The following is an 18,333-nucleotide window of genomic DNA, read 5'->3' on the forward strand; positions in this document are numbered from 1 at the left end:
CAGGCGGGACTCCGGCCCGGTGTGAGCGGTTTCGCCTTCTTCAGCTGTCTCTTTCCTCTGACCACGCTGCCCCTCCTTCCTGTGAAAGGTGATTCCGAGCCCAGGCTGAGGCCCGTCACTGGGAGCACTTCCCAGTGTCGCCAGCAGGGCGGCAGTAGAAACTCCGACTCCATCCTCGGGGAGCGAGTGTCAGTGTTCAGGGTTGTTCGGGGTCCTGAGCCCGCAGCACTGGCGGCTGGAGCGTCTTCCCCTCAGGGCCCAGGAGGGGGCGTCGCTGCGTCCCGCCTCCTCTAAGGAACAGCACACTGGGTGACGTGTGTCTGTCCTGCTGGGGCCCCGTCCCCATGGCCACGTGCGAACTTGAGACCCAGCTTCCGTCTGTGACCTGCCCCGTGGCTGGATGAGGCTCCCCCGGGGCACGGGTGTCAGGCCGCCCTGGGCGCTGCGGTCCCCTGGGGTCCCACGCGGATGGTGATGGTTGGCCAGGCTGTGAACACGGGGCGATTCCGTTTTTCTGTCCAGAGTGTGCACGGAGCCCATTGGGCCGGACACCAGGGGCCCGGGCCTTACCCCGCTGTCTCTCTGAAGGATCATCGCTGCACCAGAGACCAGACCACATGGCTCCTCACCTGTGAAGTGAGAAGGGCGGGTAATGAGTCGTCAGCGACCCTCTTAGGCTACGATTTCAGCCATCAGACCTATTCCGTGAATAGCCCACAGAGGTGCAGTCACTAACAGTAAGACAACTCGGAGCCCACCAGTTACACACCACATGCCTCCCCCTGTAAGTCATAAAATCTTTGTTTACAGACGTAGCAGTCATCGTAGATCACGTTCAAATTTGTTTCCAACGACTGTTGGTTACATAATGAACTGTTTTTTGATTTTTTTTATTGATTGATTTTAGAGAGAGAGGAAGGGAGAGGGAGAGAGAGAGAAGCATTGATGAGAGAGAACATGGATTGGCCGCCTCCTGCACGTCCCCCACTGGGGATTAGGCCCCCAACCTGGGCATGTGCCCTGACTGGGAATCGAACCGGTGACCTCTTGGTGCAGGGTCCACGCTCAACCACTGAGCCACACCCGCTGGGCTACATAATGAATTTTGGAATACTGAAATGTAGCCTTCGATGATTTCGTGGCAATTACATACGATGCAGTAGTTATCATTGTAACCATTTGTATCAGTCCTTGACATTGAGCACATCATGTCCCTGCTCCCTGAATCCACACGATTTCTCATCACCAGCAGAAACTTTGTAATCACTAGCTGGGAACTTATTCCCTCCCTCCTTCCTTCTCTCCCTCCTTCTCTCTTCTCTCCCTCCCTCCTTCTCTCCCTCCCTCCCTCCCTCCCTCCGGCCCCAGGAGCTCCCATTCTGCCTCCATGAACCCGCCTAGTCTAGCCGCCTGGTGGAAACAATCATATGCTATTTGTCCTTCTGCGTCTGCCCTCTGTCGCTCAGCTCAGTGTTTTAAGAGAATCTTCTTTCCAAGAAGATTTTTAAAAAGTGAAGTCAGTTCGGGGTCCTAGGGTGCTGGGATAAAGCCCCGCCCAGAGGTCCTTGACTGGCATCCTCACTCATAACCACCTGTCCTTCTGCCATGGAAACCTCACATGTTCGCAGGGCGCCATCTGTCCCCGTCACCAGGAGGCCTCCGGTTTTTACCAGGAGTCTCTCGGCCCCTCGGGGTACCCAGTCTGGCACCAGTGACCCGTAAAGAATGCCCTGGGCCGCCGTCGCCGCAGCCGGGTCCTAGTCCTGCCCCTGGAGACGCAGACTGAGCAGCTGCGGGTGGTGTCGGGAATCCGCACTCCCACCTGGAGCCTCGTGCGTGTCTGCAGAGCTGCGCCGTCTGCTGTGAGCACAGTGGCCGCGGTGCGGTGAGCTCAGGACGCCCCCAGACCCTCTTTATTTCCCAGTTGACAGAGGATGGGGCCCAAGGAGTGAAAACACTCTGGGAGGGAGGCAGACAGGGTGGGGAAAATGGGGGACACCTGTAATACTGTCAACAATAAAAATGTATGTATTGCCCAGCCGATGTGGCTCTGCAGTTGAGTGTCGACCCTGCACCAAGAGGTCGCCAGTTCGATTCCCGGTCAGGGCACATGCCCAGGTTGTGGGCCTGATCCCCAGTGGGGGGCGTGCAGGAGGTGGCCCGTTCATGTTCTCTCTCATCCATGTTTCTATCTCTCTCTCCCTCTCCCCTCCTCTCTCTCTAGAATGAATAAAGAAAACACATTTTAAAATATATATATATTCATATACATATATATAAATATGCGATAGGAGGTCTTGGAACCAGGGGTCTTTCCAAAGTACCTCCGTGGGGCTGCTGACGTCACACGTCACGCCCAACACCGGGTGCTGGTCACGCAGCCCCTGCGCCTTCTGCTGCGTCTCTGGATGGGTTTCAGGCTCGCCCACGGGGCCACACTTACCCAGCCTGGGCACTTGCATGGAGGACCCAGCGGGTTGTTTTTGGAATGGAGAACACCCCGTCTGTGATAACGGGGGACAGGAGGCAGGCTCTTCCTCACCCCACACCACTCACGGCACCCACAGCCCACACTGCAAATGGAGGAACCTGCTTTGGGAACGAACACAAGATGTGTCCTTGGGCACTGTGGCCACGTGCGCTGGGGGGTCCTGGATGGTGGTGTCCAGTGTTCTCGCTCTGCCATCTTCATAGCAGTGAGCCGTTGGGGCCTGCCCTCTGGTGGCGGAGACCAGGGGGTCAGGGGCAGCAGGTAAGACGAGCTGCTCAAGACTGAGATGAGACAGTCTGTGACAGGCAAGTGGACCTCACCGCCACCACCCACCTGCCTGACGGCCATGCTCCGTGGATGTCTGCTGGGTGGGTGGGTGGAGGCATCAACAAATAAATAAATGAATACACCTGAAGGGTATTGGTTACTTGAGCACACAGCAGTGTATGAAGAAGGGAGAGCCGCCCTGGCCGGTGGCGCAGTGGTTAGAGCATCAGCCCACTCACCGAAGGGTCCAGGGTGTGATTCCTAGTCAAGGGCATGCACCTGGGTTGCAGGTTCGATCCTGGCCCTGGTCGGGGCACGTGCAGGAGGCAACCAATCGATGTGTGTCTCTCACATGGATGTTTCTTTCTTTCTCTCTCTCTCTCTTTCCCTCTCCCCCTCCTTCCCTTCAACTCTCTCTAAAAATCCATGGGAAAAAATATCCTTGGGCCCTGGCCAGTTTGGCCCAGCAGTTGGAGCATCAGCCTGCAGACCAGAGAGTCCTGGGTTCGGTTTCCGCTAAGGGCACGGACCTTGGTTATGGTCTGTCCCCGGCCCTGGTTGGGGTCGTGTGGGTGGCAGCCAGTTGATGTGTCTCTCTCATGTCGATGTTTCTCTCTCTCTCACCCTCCCTCTCTTCTTCCCACTCTATCTGAAGATAAATGCAAAAATGTCCTCAGGTGAGGATAAAAAAAAAAGATATATATATAGAGATATGTCCTTGGGTGAAGATTAACAAATAAAAAAGAAGAAGAGGAGGGAAGGGGAGAGCCCACTCTGTTGCCTTCCTCTCCGGAGGGAGGCGGTCATTCTTGTCCGGAGACTGATGGGAACTGCAAGGCCGTGCTATGGGAAAACAGTTTGGGGAAAGAGAGGTGACGATGCTTGGAAATGGGGCGAAGGCACTCTGGGTGGTTCGCACGTGCCATGCTTTCTTTGCATGGAAAACTGCCCCCAAGTGGCTTCAGCAGAGAAGGGGACTGACCCGACCACAGCTGGGCGCTCAGGCTGCAGACCCAGGACTCCAGTGATGTGAGCAGGACACAGCGCCCTGGACGGTTCCCGGGCTGGCGTGCACGCTTGCGAGTGTGTGCGCAGCTTTGTCAAAACGCCCACCCTGAGCCGGAAGGACTGGGCTGCGGAGAACCCGGGGTGCCCAGGAACATGCACTCAGCAGGCCCGCCGGGGATTCTGGGGGGTGGGTGCGCCTTGGGCCCCACCTGCTGTGGACCCGGCTCTCGGGACAGCGCTGAGCTGCGTGGGGTGCGCCCTGCTGGCCAGCGAGCCCCAGTGTTTTAGCTCCGAGAAGAGACGCGGAATTGAGCGATCCGCTCCAGGTCCGGGAGGGCTCTTCCTTAATGCCCAGAGGAGGACCTCGGCGAAGGCAAAGGCGCCGCCCGAGCCCACTGGGCCTCACTGGGACCTCACGGCGTCTGGAAACACCCCCTCCCTTCCAGCCCTGCTTTGGAGTCTGTCTCAGAGGCCACACAGGAGGTGGCTCTTCGGTTGTTTCTGGAGCCATCCACACCAGAAGATATATTTAGAGCCCTTTTGTGTAGAGCAGAACTTCGCTGCGCGCAGAATTGCCGATGAGGACGGAGACTCGGAGGCGACTTGAATGCAGCAAGGGCTGCGCTTTCTCCCTGCGTCACGCGTCATTGTAAGGCTGCGCCCGCCTGAATGAGGTTTGTTCCTCCTCCGGCTGCCTGCGGAGACGTCCGGTGTGGAAAGCAGTGACTGGGGCCCAGGGCCGTCGGGGACCCCGCTCCCCTCTGTTTATAGTTGCACACCCTCCTTTGCACAGTTTTGTCTTCACGCCCCGGGGGGAGCCAGATGCCAGGCAGAACTTCCCCAGTTCTGTTTCCCCGGTTCCGCCCCATCAACACACAGAAAATCAAATACTTGGACCCTAGCTGGTTTGGCTCAGCGGCTAGCGCTCCTGCCCCCGAGGACAACGGGTCCTGGGTTCAGTTCCAGGTCAAGGGCACGTACCTGGGCTGTAGGTTTAATCGTCAGCCCCAGTCGGGGTCATGCTGGAAGCAACCATTCGATGTGTCTCTCTCACGTCAATGTTTCTCTCTCCCTCCCTTCCACTCTATCTAAAAATCAGCGGGAAAAATACCCTCAGGTGAGGACTAACAAAATAAATACTTAAAAATGTTTCCTATTAATAATAAATACTTGGAAATCGTCTAAGACTATGAGACATATAGGGACATTCACAGATGAAAGTAAAATCTACTTTTAGAACCAATAATGGAAAACCCACCATACCCTGCATTTTCAAGAGTTTTATTTAAATGTATTTATTTTCCAGTTACAGTTGACTTACAGTGTTATATTAGTTCAGGGGTACAGCGTAGTGGTTAGACAGTTACATAATTTACCGAGTGATCCCCTCGATCAGCCTAGCACCCACCGGGCACCATCCCTAGTTGTTACAACAGTATTGACTCTGTTTCCTGAGCTGACTTCACATCCCCAGGGCTGTTCTGTGACCACCGATCTGTGCTGCTCCGTCCCTCACTTTTTCACTCAGCCTCCCACCCCCTCCCATCTGGCAAGAGGTTTGGGGGTCCCCCCCCCAAGGATGATCGACTCCAGACTGAATTGTTTTCGGAAAGAAGTCATTTACATCGACCTGTTCTCCTCCCTGGGAAGCTGTGTGTTGTATCTTCTTGGCTCCTCATGGTGTCCGTGTGGTGGGGGCTGCCGGGGGGCGTCTGCACCGCCCGGTGCCCCAACCTCCGCGCTCGTCACAAGCGGACACAGCCTACGTGTGACCAGTGACCTCCGCCTTCTCTGCCTTTGTTTCCGTATCTGCTTTCTGCCTTGGTTTCGGACACATTGGACTCGCGAGGGGAGGAAACACCTCCACGGCCCCTGCTTGCCAGGTGTTCTCTTCCCGGCCGTGTTCACCGTCTAGCCTCAGCCACCGCCGCTGCCAGAGCGCCCTCCCGCCACCTCCGGGTGGACACGGAGCTCCTGCCGGCAAACCGACCAGTGACGTCCACCCGGAGGCTCGGGAAAGACATGTGTGGGCGAGCTGGACGACCTCTTATGCAAAGGTGATGACTCAACAATGTGGGTGCTTTCAAAAATTGGAAATGGAGCGCCCGGCCGGTGTGGCTTCGTGGTTGAGCGTCGACCCTGCACTAAGAGGTCACCGGTTCGATTCCCCATCAGGGCACATGCCCAGGATTTGGGTCTGATCCCCAGTGGGGGGCGTGCAGGAGGCGGCCAATCGATGTTCTCTCTCATCCATGTTTCTATCTCTCCCTCCCTCTCCCTCTCCCTCCTTCTCCCTCTCCCTCTCCCTCTCCCTCTCCCTCTCCCTTCCTTTCTCTCTAAAGTCAATAAAGGGGAAAAAAATGTTTTTTTTAAATGGAGCTACCTTCTGACCCAGTGGTTCCACTTCTGGGTACATAACCAAAGAAACCCGAAACACTCATTCAAAAAGGTATATTCACCTCCTATGTTCATTGCAGCCAAGATACGGAAGCAACCCAAGTGCCCATCAATAGACGAGCGGATGAAGAAGCGACGGTCCCTGTCCACAGTGGACTGTGACTCAGCCACAAAAGACGAAACCTTACCATGTGCAACGACACGGATGGACCCGAGGACCCAGCGCCCGGAGCAGGAGCCGTGAGGGCGAGGCACGGAGACCGCGGAGCGTTCTGTAAATTCGGATGACGTCCGCAGCGCGAGGAAGCTTTCCTTATTCTCATCGTGCCTGCTCTGCTGTATGCGCCGGGGGGGAAAAGAAGACCATACCTTAGAGCAAGAAGCACAACGTGTCTGCTCTGAAGAAGAACCAGGAGCGAGTCCGCAGAGTCCGGCGCCACAGCCCCGTGGCGGAGGACGTTGGCGGTCGGGATGGAGGTGAGCATCCCGGGCCGTTCTGAGTGGCCGGCCAAGCAGAGGACAAGGACGCGACGGGTGTGGACGACGCCGGGGCCGGTGTGTGCCTTTGAGGATTAGGAAGGACATTCTCATGGACTGCTGTCCTTGGCTCTCTTCCTAGGGACACCGTGACGGGTTTCATTTGTCTGCGAGGTGAACCGAGTCCCCTGGACCGGCTGCTGGAAATGAGATGTCCAAGTGGAAACTGGACAAAATGATTTAAAAAAAAATAAACAAAGACGAAAGAAAGAAATGAGCTATTTCTGGATGTCAAAGATATACTTGAAACGGGTATTTGGAAACATAATTAGACTCACAGCTGAAATGTTTACTTTTCATCTCTGGAGTATAAGATAATTTCTTCATTTAGTTCGTCCTCATTGTTAACCGGGCGGTCGTGTATACACAGGTGTTCTCAGGGGAACTCGTCGCGGAAACGCATTTTCGTGAAGGACGCAGAGGATGAAAGAAACGTTCTCTGTCCGTGAGCCAGACGGTGGGACTCGGCCCCGCCCAGGGCGGAGCGAGGTCTGGAGAGCAGAGCGGACGTTTGGAGAGAGGAACTCGCCGTATGTGCTCCCTCCGGTTTAAGAAGTTTGATGGAAAACCAGTTGTTCTAGGAGGGGAAAAAAAGGAGAAATCCCTAATCCCAAGGACTGGAAATTACTCTTGTACTTTGGAACTGACAACGGTCCGTCTCCTCGATTTCAACTCCGGCCTGGATTGTCACACAGAACATTTAGTTCCTTATACTTGGGAGGAAGAAACCCTCATGCAGACCAGGAAACACACAGAACATCTCATTCACATCGAGCCTTTCCCTGCTCTTGTCGTGTATCACAGGAGCCAAAGGTCTTTACTTTGTGCTCACTATTTCCACGTGCACCTAGAGACTTGGGGTCCTCTGGAAAAAAACCATTTTTAATCACGACAGCAAGGGTTTGCCTTCGTGAGAACGAGGTAAGAGGACGTGGCAGGCTGTGTGGATGTGTGTGCCAAAGTAAATATGAGAACCTGGGGAGATCGTGACCTTCAGCTTGAGAAAGGACACCTCTCCGGGACGGACCAACTCACTCAGGTTTTCCATCCTCACTCACCTTCCCCATCAGAACTTAGAACTCGCCGGACCAGCAGCCACAGGCGCAGGGACAGGGACTGGGCAGGAATGATTTCGGCAACGTGTTGGGTCCCTGGGGTGGTACCCAGGGAAAGACATGAATGACACAGGAGACTGAAAGTCATCAGGGTCTCGCTCTGTCGTGAGATGAGATTTTGGCAGGATCTTGGGAAGGAAGAGGTGTCGAGGGACGTAAATGATTCCAGAACCAACAGAAGCTGTCAGGTTTGACCAGCTACAGTTGGCACTCACTGGCCCAGGCTTAGACATCTGTGCCCAACACGGAGACAGAGTGAACCTTGTGCCCACCCAGAGCAGAGCGGTGAGGGCAGGGGCCGTCCTCAGTGGGACTTGGGGAATTCTCAGAATGGGGCAGAATTTTGGTGGCCCCTGGGTTCATTTTCTTTTTTTAATTTTTTTTCTTTATTTATTTTTAGAGAGAGTGGAAGGGAGAGGGAGAGATAGAAACACCAATGAGAGAGAACATCGAGTGGCCGCCTCCTGCACGCCCCCGACTGGGGATCGGGCTCACAACCTGGGCATGTGCCCTGACCGGGAATCGAACCGGTGACCTCTTGGCACAGGGTTGACGCTGAATCACCGAGCCACACCGGCCTGGCACTGGGTTCGTTTTCACCACTCCCTGCGTTCTCCTGAAGGCTCCGGGAAGGTCAGCTTCCACACTTGGGTTCACCGGGGCCGGGAACCTTTTCAGTATCGGATACTGTCGTTACCAAAAGTTAGCATCACGGGTCTGAAGTCTGTTTCCTCGTAATCTGTGCTGGTGAGTGTCACTCCTGCCAGGAGCAGAGGACAACAGTCCTGCTCACACCTGCCCAGAGCTCCTTCCGGGCTCAAACAGAGCTCGCCGGGCCCCTCAGACTCCTCTCCTCCCGCCGGACCACCTGCCGTAGCTCCGGGGTCCCAGGCAGCTCTCTTTCCAGACTTCAGCCAACCTGGTCGCCTTCTCTAGAGTCATTTGGCTCTTTGGTCTTACTCCCCAGGAGGTGCCGCCCTCGACGGGGTCCATTCGTTCCCATGTTAAAGGCGTTCTAAGACGAGATGTTTATCGTCTCTTCCCAGAAGGGCGTTGGAGCTGGTTCGCGCCTGTCTCAGCCGCATGCTGAGGGTGCGAGCGTGTGTCTCATGATTCGAGGAAGGGCCTGGAGGGGGTACTGAGCCGAGGCCCCGCCTGAAGCCCCCGACAGTCAGCACGCCACAGAGCGAGTTGGGGCTTCCTGACGCAGGGCGGCCTCTGGGTGACGGGGACATCGTGACACGCAGGGAATTCATTACGAGAACTGGGGTGCTGGTTTTTTAGAAGAAGGTGTCAAGACCAAGATCTAGGAACATGCCATGTAAAGGTCGCGATTCACAAACATTTTTAAGAAAAGGAGACGTCGGTTTCTTTGCCTCATCTCTCCCCACGTCCGCCGGAAGGGGGGATGTGGGGTTCAGTCTGTGCGATCTCCACCGCCTTCTTAAAGGGTATCAGGACACAAGGGGGCGCGGGGCGGGGGGTGTCTGTTGCCTTGACTGTGACGATGGTATCACGGGTGATCACACATGTCCAAACTCAGCAAATGGGACATGTTTAATACATGCTGATCCTCGTGTAACAGTTGGACCTTGAAAAGGCTGCTTTAAGAAGGTTCTGAGGAAACAGAAGGGACATGTAGGGGCATCGCCTTCACGGGGTCTTTCGTTTGCCCCGGCGTCACCTGATGGAACGTCCTCGTCCTTTGTGCACAGGACTCAGAGGGGAAAGACACTCTGGGTGAACCCCGCATTTCCTCTGGTTTTAAAGCCAAGAAAGCTCACATTCTGCAGCTGCTTCTTAGAGGTTTCATTTCCTCCTTTAGGTGTGCGTGGCTGTTGTGTGTGTGTGTTTTCACTCATCGTCCTTGACACCTCATGCAGGTGATTTTTCTGTCTTTCTTTCTCGTACCATTTTGTTTCCACATCTTTGCTTTCCCTGGACCGTCCCTGTCCTGTCCGTGCTCCCCAGAAGCTTAGCCTCTGTCCACATCAGTCACCCGCTCTTATTCCCCTTCCTCGCAACAATGTTCCTCCAGCTCTGGTTACATTCAGTGTCTCTCTGTAGTCGTTACATTGTAGCTCCGGTGCGCAGCAGTGACACACAACCTGTCTAGTTCCTTCCTCCTGTGGTCCAGCCCCGGTGTCCTGCGTGCTGCTCAGGGGAATCTTACTCTGAGCTGGCGGACACAAGCCCTGTCATGTCTAACGTCCTCCACGAGCAGAGGAGAGGATCGAATAAGAACGAGAGATGGAGAGATGGAGCGGAATGGACATCAGGGAAACGCGTTGCGTGTGGCAGCTGGACGCTCCCTGGGGTGCGAGAATGTTCTGATGGGTTAGTCGTGAACGGAAAGGGAGACGGCGTAGATGTCTTCCGAGCTGCATGATCGATAAAAAGAAGGAGCTCGCCCTGGCCGGTTTGGCTCAGCGGTGAGAGCATCGGCCCTCGGACCAAAGAGTCACGGGTTTGATTCCTGGTCAAGGGCACGTCCCCCGCCCGGGTTGGGATCATGTGGGAGGCAACCAATTCATGTGTCTCTCTCACATCGATGTTTTTCTTCCTCCCTCCCTCCCACTCTATCTGAAAAAAAAAAAAATCAATGGAAATATACCCTCAGGTAAGGGTTTAAAAAAAAAGGACTTCAAGAAAAGTGTAGCCAGGTTTGTTTGTTTGTTTGTTTATTTTTTTTTTTTCTTTCTTTATTGATTTGAGAGAGAGAGAGAGGAAAGGAGAGGGAGAGAGACAGAAACATCGATGAGAGAGAGCATCAATTGGCCGCCTCCTGCACACACACACACCCCCCGCCCCGGGGATCAGGCCCACAACCTGGGCATGTGCCCTGACCGGGAATCAAACCAGCGACCTCTTGGTGCAGGGTCGATGCTCAACCACTGAGCCACACCGGCCAGGCCCTGCACTTTCATTTTTAAGGTCCCCATTTGCACTAGATTTACTCTGGGGGCTCCGTTCCCATCCACATTTGGCAGACTAGCGTCTCAGGTTTTATCTGTCTCTACCTCTTAACTCTCTCTCGTTTTTCTTTGAATCCTAGTTCGTGGTTCGGTTTTCCAGACATTTTATTCCATTTCCCATCCACGTAGACTTTATTTCTCTGTGTCTGACCATGCAGACCCAGGTTTGAAGACGATCGTTGGTCATCTCGTTTTTGTTCCCACTGCCCTTACGGGGTTATTCTAACGTGTCCCCTTTCTCGCTGGTTCTGCTCAGAAGGTAGTCACAGAGCTGAAGGTGAGGGTCACTTCGCACATTGAAAGAGGGGTGCAGAGGGATGAGTCTAGGTGTTTGGGAGTGGCACAGCCAGGGGGTAAGTTGAGATCACCTTTTCTGGGTGAATTAAAGAAACAGATCTTCAACCCAAAAAGAAAGTTCCTCACGTTGCGTATTTATTCCACCTGTCGGTCTCCTCGCTTTTTCGGTTCACAGCCGTCAACTTGGACTTGGAACTTCAGAGTTCAGAGACACACTCTCTTAGTTCAGGCAATTTGCAGTGTGTTCGGAGACAGACACACCTCAGATCAAATCTCGCCTGGGTTGGACTTAAATTCCCTAAGATCCCATTTCCCTGCGTCCCAGACATGTCCCCCGTGAGACATGCTTCTCGTGGTATCTCTCACCTGCTGTCCTTAGAGAGGCGGCTTTAAATGTTGGTTCCTGGGCCCTGGCCGGTTTGGCTCAGCGGTTAGAGTGTCGACCTGCGGTCCAGAGAGACCCGGGTTCGGTTCCCGCTAAGGGCACGTACCTCGGTTGCAGTTTGTCCCCGGCCCTGGTCGTTTGTGCAGGTGGCAGCCACTCGATGTGTCCCTTTCACATCAAGGTTTCTCTCTCTCTCTCTGTTCCTCTCTCTCCCTCCCACTCTACCTGAACAAAAAAATGGGAAAATGTCCTCGGGTGAGGATAAAATAAATAAATAAATAAATACTGGCCCCTGGACACTCGCCCCTCCCGAGGGGGCGTCTCTTAGAAGGTGCCCAGGGAAGGGGAGGCAACCTGGGGTCCTGGAGAGCTTGAGAGGGGCTGCCGCCATCTGGGGGCTGCAGGACTTGGAAACATGGCTTCGGTCTGTCACCTTCGCTTTGAAAGCTACGCCCTCCCCTTGCAACGAGCTCTTATCATCGGAAACATGTACATCACCGCACCGGGGACTGGAGCCGGCCGGTGAGGCCTGGCTGGGCGTCTTAATGCCCATCGCGGAGGGTTCTGTACCCCATGGAATTTGCTGTAATTTACAGCAACCCCTCCCCCCAAGTACGTGGGTCTCTCAGTCTCCCTGACGGCCACGGTGGCCTCACTGTTTCTGAGATGCCCTCAGTGGAGGTGGAAATTTGTGCCTAATTCAGTCACAGGCCAGGTAGCCGTGGAGGTGATGTCAAGCCCCCAGCGGCCCCGTAGCCCACGCGCGGATGAGGGAAATAAAACCAACAGCGGACACAGATGAATCCCCCAAGTCAGGGAAGAGGCTGTGCTCCCCGGGCCCCTGGAAAACGACCTGGGGTCTACGCTGTGTGTTAGCGTCACCGATTCTGAAAAATACCAGAGTCACAGCCTTTGTCTCAACGCGACTTCTGTTTTGTTTCTTCTCTGTTGCAGATACATCAACACTCCTACACCGGATATTATGTCCTGAGCAAAATTCCGCACGGGTAAGACCGCTTTTCCACTTTCTCTTACTGGGGAGTCCGTAGATCGGCCCCGCAGGCGAACACGGGCTGGTTGGTTGATTCTTGGGAACTGAGGGCAGGAAACGGACACCTTGATTTTGGACGACACGGGGTGCAGCCTCTGGGACCCCGGCCAGGTAACCACACCAGGGTCAAGGGCATCACCTGAGTCCAGCACTTGCCCCTTGTGATGCCTCCTTCCTGGACCGGCTCCACCCTGCCCTGCCCTGGCTCCCTTGTCACCAGGTGCAGGAGGGGTGAGACGGGCCCTGGGCCTCCCAGGAGAGCTCCCCCTGTCGCCCACACGGCAGAGAGCGCGGCACCCCTAAGCTCACGAGGCCTGTCAGAAGGCACCATCGGGGACCCTGAGTGTGTGTGGGAAGGAAACAGAAGAGCAGTGTGACTTGGGAGCGTTTTCAGTGCTGGGCGACCAGCCCGCACACGGCACGGGAACTTGTCGGGGGCTCTTGGAGCCCGAAGGCCGCAGACCTGCCTCAGTTCCGCGAAGCTGTTGGTTGAGTGGGACACGTGGAGACACCATCGAAGACCCAGGACGTGGGCAGGGGTGGCTGTTTATTGTGTTCGTTTCTACTCTCTTCTCCCTCCTCTTCCTCCCCCTCCTTCCCCTCCCCCATCCTCCCGTAACCCCACCCCCACCTTCCTGTCCCCGCCCGCCTTTCTCCCTGGCACCCTCCATGGTGTCCTCCACATGCTTTGGAAAGGCAAGATGCTCAGGAAATGTGGCGCAGGTCCATGACTACTTGGGGGGAGGCCCCTCATTTTCCCCGCAGAAATGCCAACAGCTGGCGTTGCTGACCTGCGCTGGTGCCCAGGGGAGTGCCCATCACAGCAGGAGCGGGCACAGCCTCCGGGCCTGCTGGCTCTGCTGGCGCAGGGTGGACACAGCCCCGGCCAGCAATCGCGGAGAAAGGTGGCGCATCTGGACTTCGGGCAAACGAAAGACGTGGAGAAGCGCAGCGAGTGAGGTCCCTCGCTCCCACTGGACTGACAATGAGCAAAGCCGAGCCCAGGGGGACTGAAGATGACCCCCGATCGGGACCATCAAGCCCTTGCGGGCGTTTTCCACGGAAAGCGTGTCTCAGATGCCTTCCACTAGGGAGGACCCTCCTGTGATTTTTCAAGCAGATACATATCTCCAGAGGTCAGGACAGGCAGGGTGTAATTATGCCTTGAGATTTATCTACCTCTTCTGGGAACAACGGGATTTATGGCAGAGGGGGCTCCTTCGTGCCGTCTTGTATAAATCAGTGCCACTCTGAACTCCAAAGACGTTTTACGCTTAATACGTGGTGTTCGTGTTTTACTGCGCCCGTCAGAATTTAGGAGAAATGAGTTCCGACAACTTGGCTCAGGAGTTTACCAGACCCCGCCGTGGCCAGGTTACTCAGTTACAGCATCACCCCAGTACACCCAGGGTGCAGGTTCGATCCCCAGTCACATACGAGAACTAACCAGGGAATGTATAAATATATGGAACAAAAAAATCTCTCTCTCCCTTCCTCTGCCTCTCAAAAAATGAATTTAAACAAAGAAAAGAGCTTACCAAACCAGGGCACACCTGAGGACAATACAGTTCACAGTGGGTGACTTGGTTTTGGTCTCAGGATGAGAGTCTCCCAGAGAGGAGCCGCTTTGAGTATTTCTAAAGTAATCCCGGTAATGACCGTTGCCACCATGCCCTGGTTGATGTCCATGCACCTTGACCCCAGCGCCACAGAGAAGCCTTCCTATCTACAGCCTGCAGGGAGCGCCCCCAGCGGGCAAGCGACCCCCCAACAGCTGCAGGGAGTGCCCCCTGGAGCTGGCACCCGGGCGCTGCATGCTGACTCCTGACCCCGAGCTCTCCAAGCAACGCCCTTGGATCACATTGTAGCCCTGAGCACCAGCGTTTACTTGTGCTCATCTGTTTTTTCCTGAGGACTCAGATGACGGGCCGATGTGGCAGAGGCTTGTTCCGCTGACTGGACACAGTGTTGGGTGGGTGAGGGGGTCTGCGGTCCCCTCCAGTCCCCGCGTGAACTCACACTGCAGCTCCAGCCGTAGCCTCGCCCTCCCCCACTGCTCCCGCTTTGTCTCAAGATCGATTTTGGAAAGTGACTCATGTAATGAGTCTCAAATTGTAGCAGCGTCTTTCTGCTGATGAGACGGTGCATTTCTGAGTGGGGGGCTTTCAGGCCTCTGGTTCTCGCTGCATCGGGGAGCCCACTGGCCCCTTGGGGAGCCCACTGGCCCCTTGGACAGCCTGCCGGCAGGTGCTCCACTCGACGGCAAGACAGGGGCCGCGTGCTTACGGCTCGCGCCACAGCTGGGCGTGGGGTGCACAGGAAAGCCCCATTTAACAGGTGGGAACCTCTTTCCTGCCCAGGGCCGTTTGGACATGTATAGCAGCATCCAGGGGCCAGACAAACTATCCACACAAAACTATCCACTTAAACGAGAGCCTGCTGTTTGCTCAGGCTGGTTTGGTGAGGCTGTGATGTGAGCTGGTGCGGATTTCTCGGGCCGGACGTTCCCCACCCCTGATAGAATGAAAACAAGTCTATGAAAATACTTAAATGTACATTGTTCAGAGTTACCAAAACACCTGGAGCTTCTCTTGGCCCTCTGCATGGGGCTCTAGACCTTTCTGCCGTCTTCATCCCTCCTTCCAAACTCTCCGCTTTGAGCCAGAGGCTGTTCAGGGCCCTGGAGGACACGCTTTGTCATTTCTCATTTGACTTGTTTTGCTTTGGCTTCGGGCTTTCCAACCAGTCACAGAAAAGGGTCGAATTAAATTTTCAGGGCCCTGTGAATTCTGCTTTTCTTCCTCTTTGCCAAAGGCAGGAAGAATGGGGTGAGCCTGCAGTCCTGCAGGGTGGGCAAAAGTAGGTCTGCAGTCATCTGTAAGGAAGATAACACAATAATTAATAAACAACCACAGGAGAATAAACTCTGGGTTTGGCAGACTCACACTGTAAACCTACCTCCGTCCTGCACTGTACTTACTGGGTCTATCACCAACCAGAAGGGGGCGCTCTCCAACCCCTGCGTGACCTTCCCCCTTGGCCAGCTCTGACCTTGGTCACTGGAGTCAGATATAATCCTTTCTGCAGGTGACCATTACAGTTATAATGACGCTGCCAAAACAGCTGAATTTTCATCTGTCCAACCCTCTGGTACCTCGGGGTAGGATTGTTTGACGTTCACATACTGAAATGTCAAAAATTATATTCTTGTAGGACATATATCTTTTACACAAATTTGCTTATCGAAAGGCGGATTCAAAGCTAGTTATTTTTGACATAGAGTGTTTCACGAAGGTTTCATGTCAGAGTTCCAACACAACGAAGCAATCTCCCGCAGTCGGGTCCCGGTCAGCCCAACGTCCTCCACGGAGGGTCCGGCACATGTATTCACACAAACTTTCTGAACGCTTAGCTGCTTCTTCACACTTCCTGGCATGACTTCTTCCTTGACCTAACTTCCTCTTTGGTCTGAGTTCTTTTCTAAAAGAGAAAGTATATATTGAACGGGTGGTCTCAGATCTCTCAGGATCACCCTGAAAAGCACACGGAGCATCCGCTCTTCCCGTGAACGAAATCCGGTGTTGGAAAATGCTGGGGGCCTCCCTGGCGTTTGGCGAATAGTCACGTCAGAACAGAAGCAGGGAGGCCTGGCGGGCAGGTGTTTCTGCTTACACACCAGGCTGTCTTCTGTGCACACTGCGGCCCAGGGTTCCAGGCACCTGCCCACAGCATGTAGAAATTGTCTTTCTCTGGAATTCTGGTGGACTTAGGAAGTTACATTCTGCACCTGTGAAGATAACAAACTGAGACATAGATCGATTCCTTCTGCCTGGAATTCCTCTCTGACTTGGTAGGCTGGGAGATAGAGGAGTACACTATGTATTTAGCAAATAGAGATCTACTCTGATAACATGCCCACAGCACCCGGCACCTTGCCTGACGTCATGGTGCAGGAGGGAAGAAATTAAGCCTTGACGTCCCCCAGTCTGCTGCTGACGTTTGGCTCTGTGACCTTGAGGGTCTTAATGTCCACATTTTTTAAAAAAAGATAATAATGCCCACCTTACAGGCACATTATAAAAAGTAAGCGGAATGATATACTCAAAAGGCACAGTGGAGAATTTTGCTTCCAGTGAACAAATGGGAATGCTATTTTTTAAATATTAAAGTATGCACCCAATGTATATTTGTGGTCTCGTAACTAAAAATGATCAGACTTTACGTTCTAGGCAGCTCAGATCCTTTCTGTTACAAAGAAAGGAATGATCTACTGTGCAATAAAATTTCCTCTAATAATCTTTCAAAGCTAAGGGTTGTTCCATGACACTCAGGTAATTACGTGTGATTTGTCATTTTTCTCTTAAAAGAGATGTCTGTCGCCTCAACTACCCACAGTTTCCAGTATTCAGTATTTTTTTTTTATCTCCTCTCAATTTGATCTCCTACTGTCAGTTTTCAGACATTCTTGTCTTGCCCCCAATGGAAGCAGAAAAGACACATACAAGTCAACACATGTTTATTGAAATGCTGTACTAAGCCATGGATGATATCCTGCAGGAGTTCAAAGTCTTGTTGAAAAGAGAAGACTTGGGCTTAGATCTATAATTTAGTGCCCGAAGTGAGTATTTTAAACACTGAACACGGAAGAAGAGACAGCTTGGAGCACCAGGCATATCATGAAGGATTCCGTGGGAGATATGGGCTTGAGCTCAGCCTTGGGGTCGAGTAAGTTTTCTGTTTTTGTTTTATTTTTAATAGGTGGCGACAGAGGGGAGAGAGATTCTAGGTCGAGTACATCATTAAAAGCAGGCTTGGCCTTTGCAAGGGACCAGCATCATCCTGGAATTAATGGGGTGCCAGGCTGGAGCCGGGGTGCTCCCCTGGGGCTCTGCATGGGTTGAGATGAGGCTGAGTAAGCCTGAGTGCGGAGGACCTGGTGTGACGGATGTTTACAGTAGGAACATGCTGAACACTGGGCGGATGGAAATGGCTTCAATTAGTTCTGTGCTCATGTGGAGATGGGATGGAAGGAAAGAGGAGCTTTAGGAGCATGGATTCAATTAGGGGGCCTGGTGGGGAGTAATGAAGGATTGTGGAGCTGCTCGGTCAGTGTGGAAGCCACACTAATGAAGATTATGGGTATCTGGTGTTCTCTTGGAAAATGAAGACAGATGTAAAGTGTTTGCACCCCCGGACCCTGTCATGAAATCTCGGGCAGCCTGGGCCCTGTTGTGAGATGGTCCTGGTGCATGAGAAGAGTCAAAGCAGCAGTGAGAATCCTCAGGGCCGGCGACAGCACCTCTGGGGCCCAGCCTTTTCCTTCCCCGGGCCTTCCGCACAGACACATTTGGACACGGCAGAGCGGGCGTCCTGCCAGACGTCCTGTGGATGCGAGTGTGCATATCCCCTGGGGAAGTCCCAACATGAAGCCAAACTGCAGAAGAAAGAGATGTTGTTAAAATGGCACCGTGTCTCCCTTGTGGCACCCGGGGCGGGGCGGAGAATCCTGCTGTTACCGGCGGGCACATGGTTTCAGCACCACGGTCAGGGCACATGTTTTTCAGCACCACGGACAGCTCCTAGATCAGCCTGTGGGGGCTCAGCTGTTTGTCCTCCTCCCTTCCCCTGCCGACCCCTTCTCTCTCCCTTCCTCCCTCTGGAAAACACCACCAACAAGAAGACCTCTCATCGAGCTTTACCAAGAGAATACGGACTTCAGAAGCAGAGAGGTGGGGATAAATTTCCTGGGTGCCGTTCGCGCCCATATGTAGCGGAGGTACATGCCCGGCCTGTGGGGTCTGTGGGAGGTT

At 54.0% G+C, this 18,333-nt stretch overlaps 1 protein-coding gene across 1 annotated transcript in view; it reads left to right on the plus strand.

The window, feature by feature from the left end:
* Positions 1-18,333, plus strand: part of DPP6 (dipeptidyl peptidase like 6) — a 404,487-nt gene that overhangs the window by 269,221 nt on the left and 116,933 nt on the right. Inside the window, exon 6 of the mRNA XM_036246681.1 lies at positions 12,427-12,479. Coding sequence (XP_036102574.1) covers positions 12,427-12,479 — 53 coding nt within the window. The remainder of the gene's footprint in view (positions 1-12,426; positions 12,480-18,333) is intronic.

The sequence above is a fragment of the Molossus molossus genome, unplaced genomic scaffold, assembly GCF_014108415.1.
Source record: "Molossus molossus isolate mMolMol1 unplaced genomic scaffold, mMolMol1.p scaffold_m16_p_7, whole genome shotgun sequence".
Classification (NCBI taxonomy): Eukaryota; Metazoa; Chordata; class Mammalia; order Chiroptera; family Molossidae; genus Molossus; species Molossus molossus.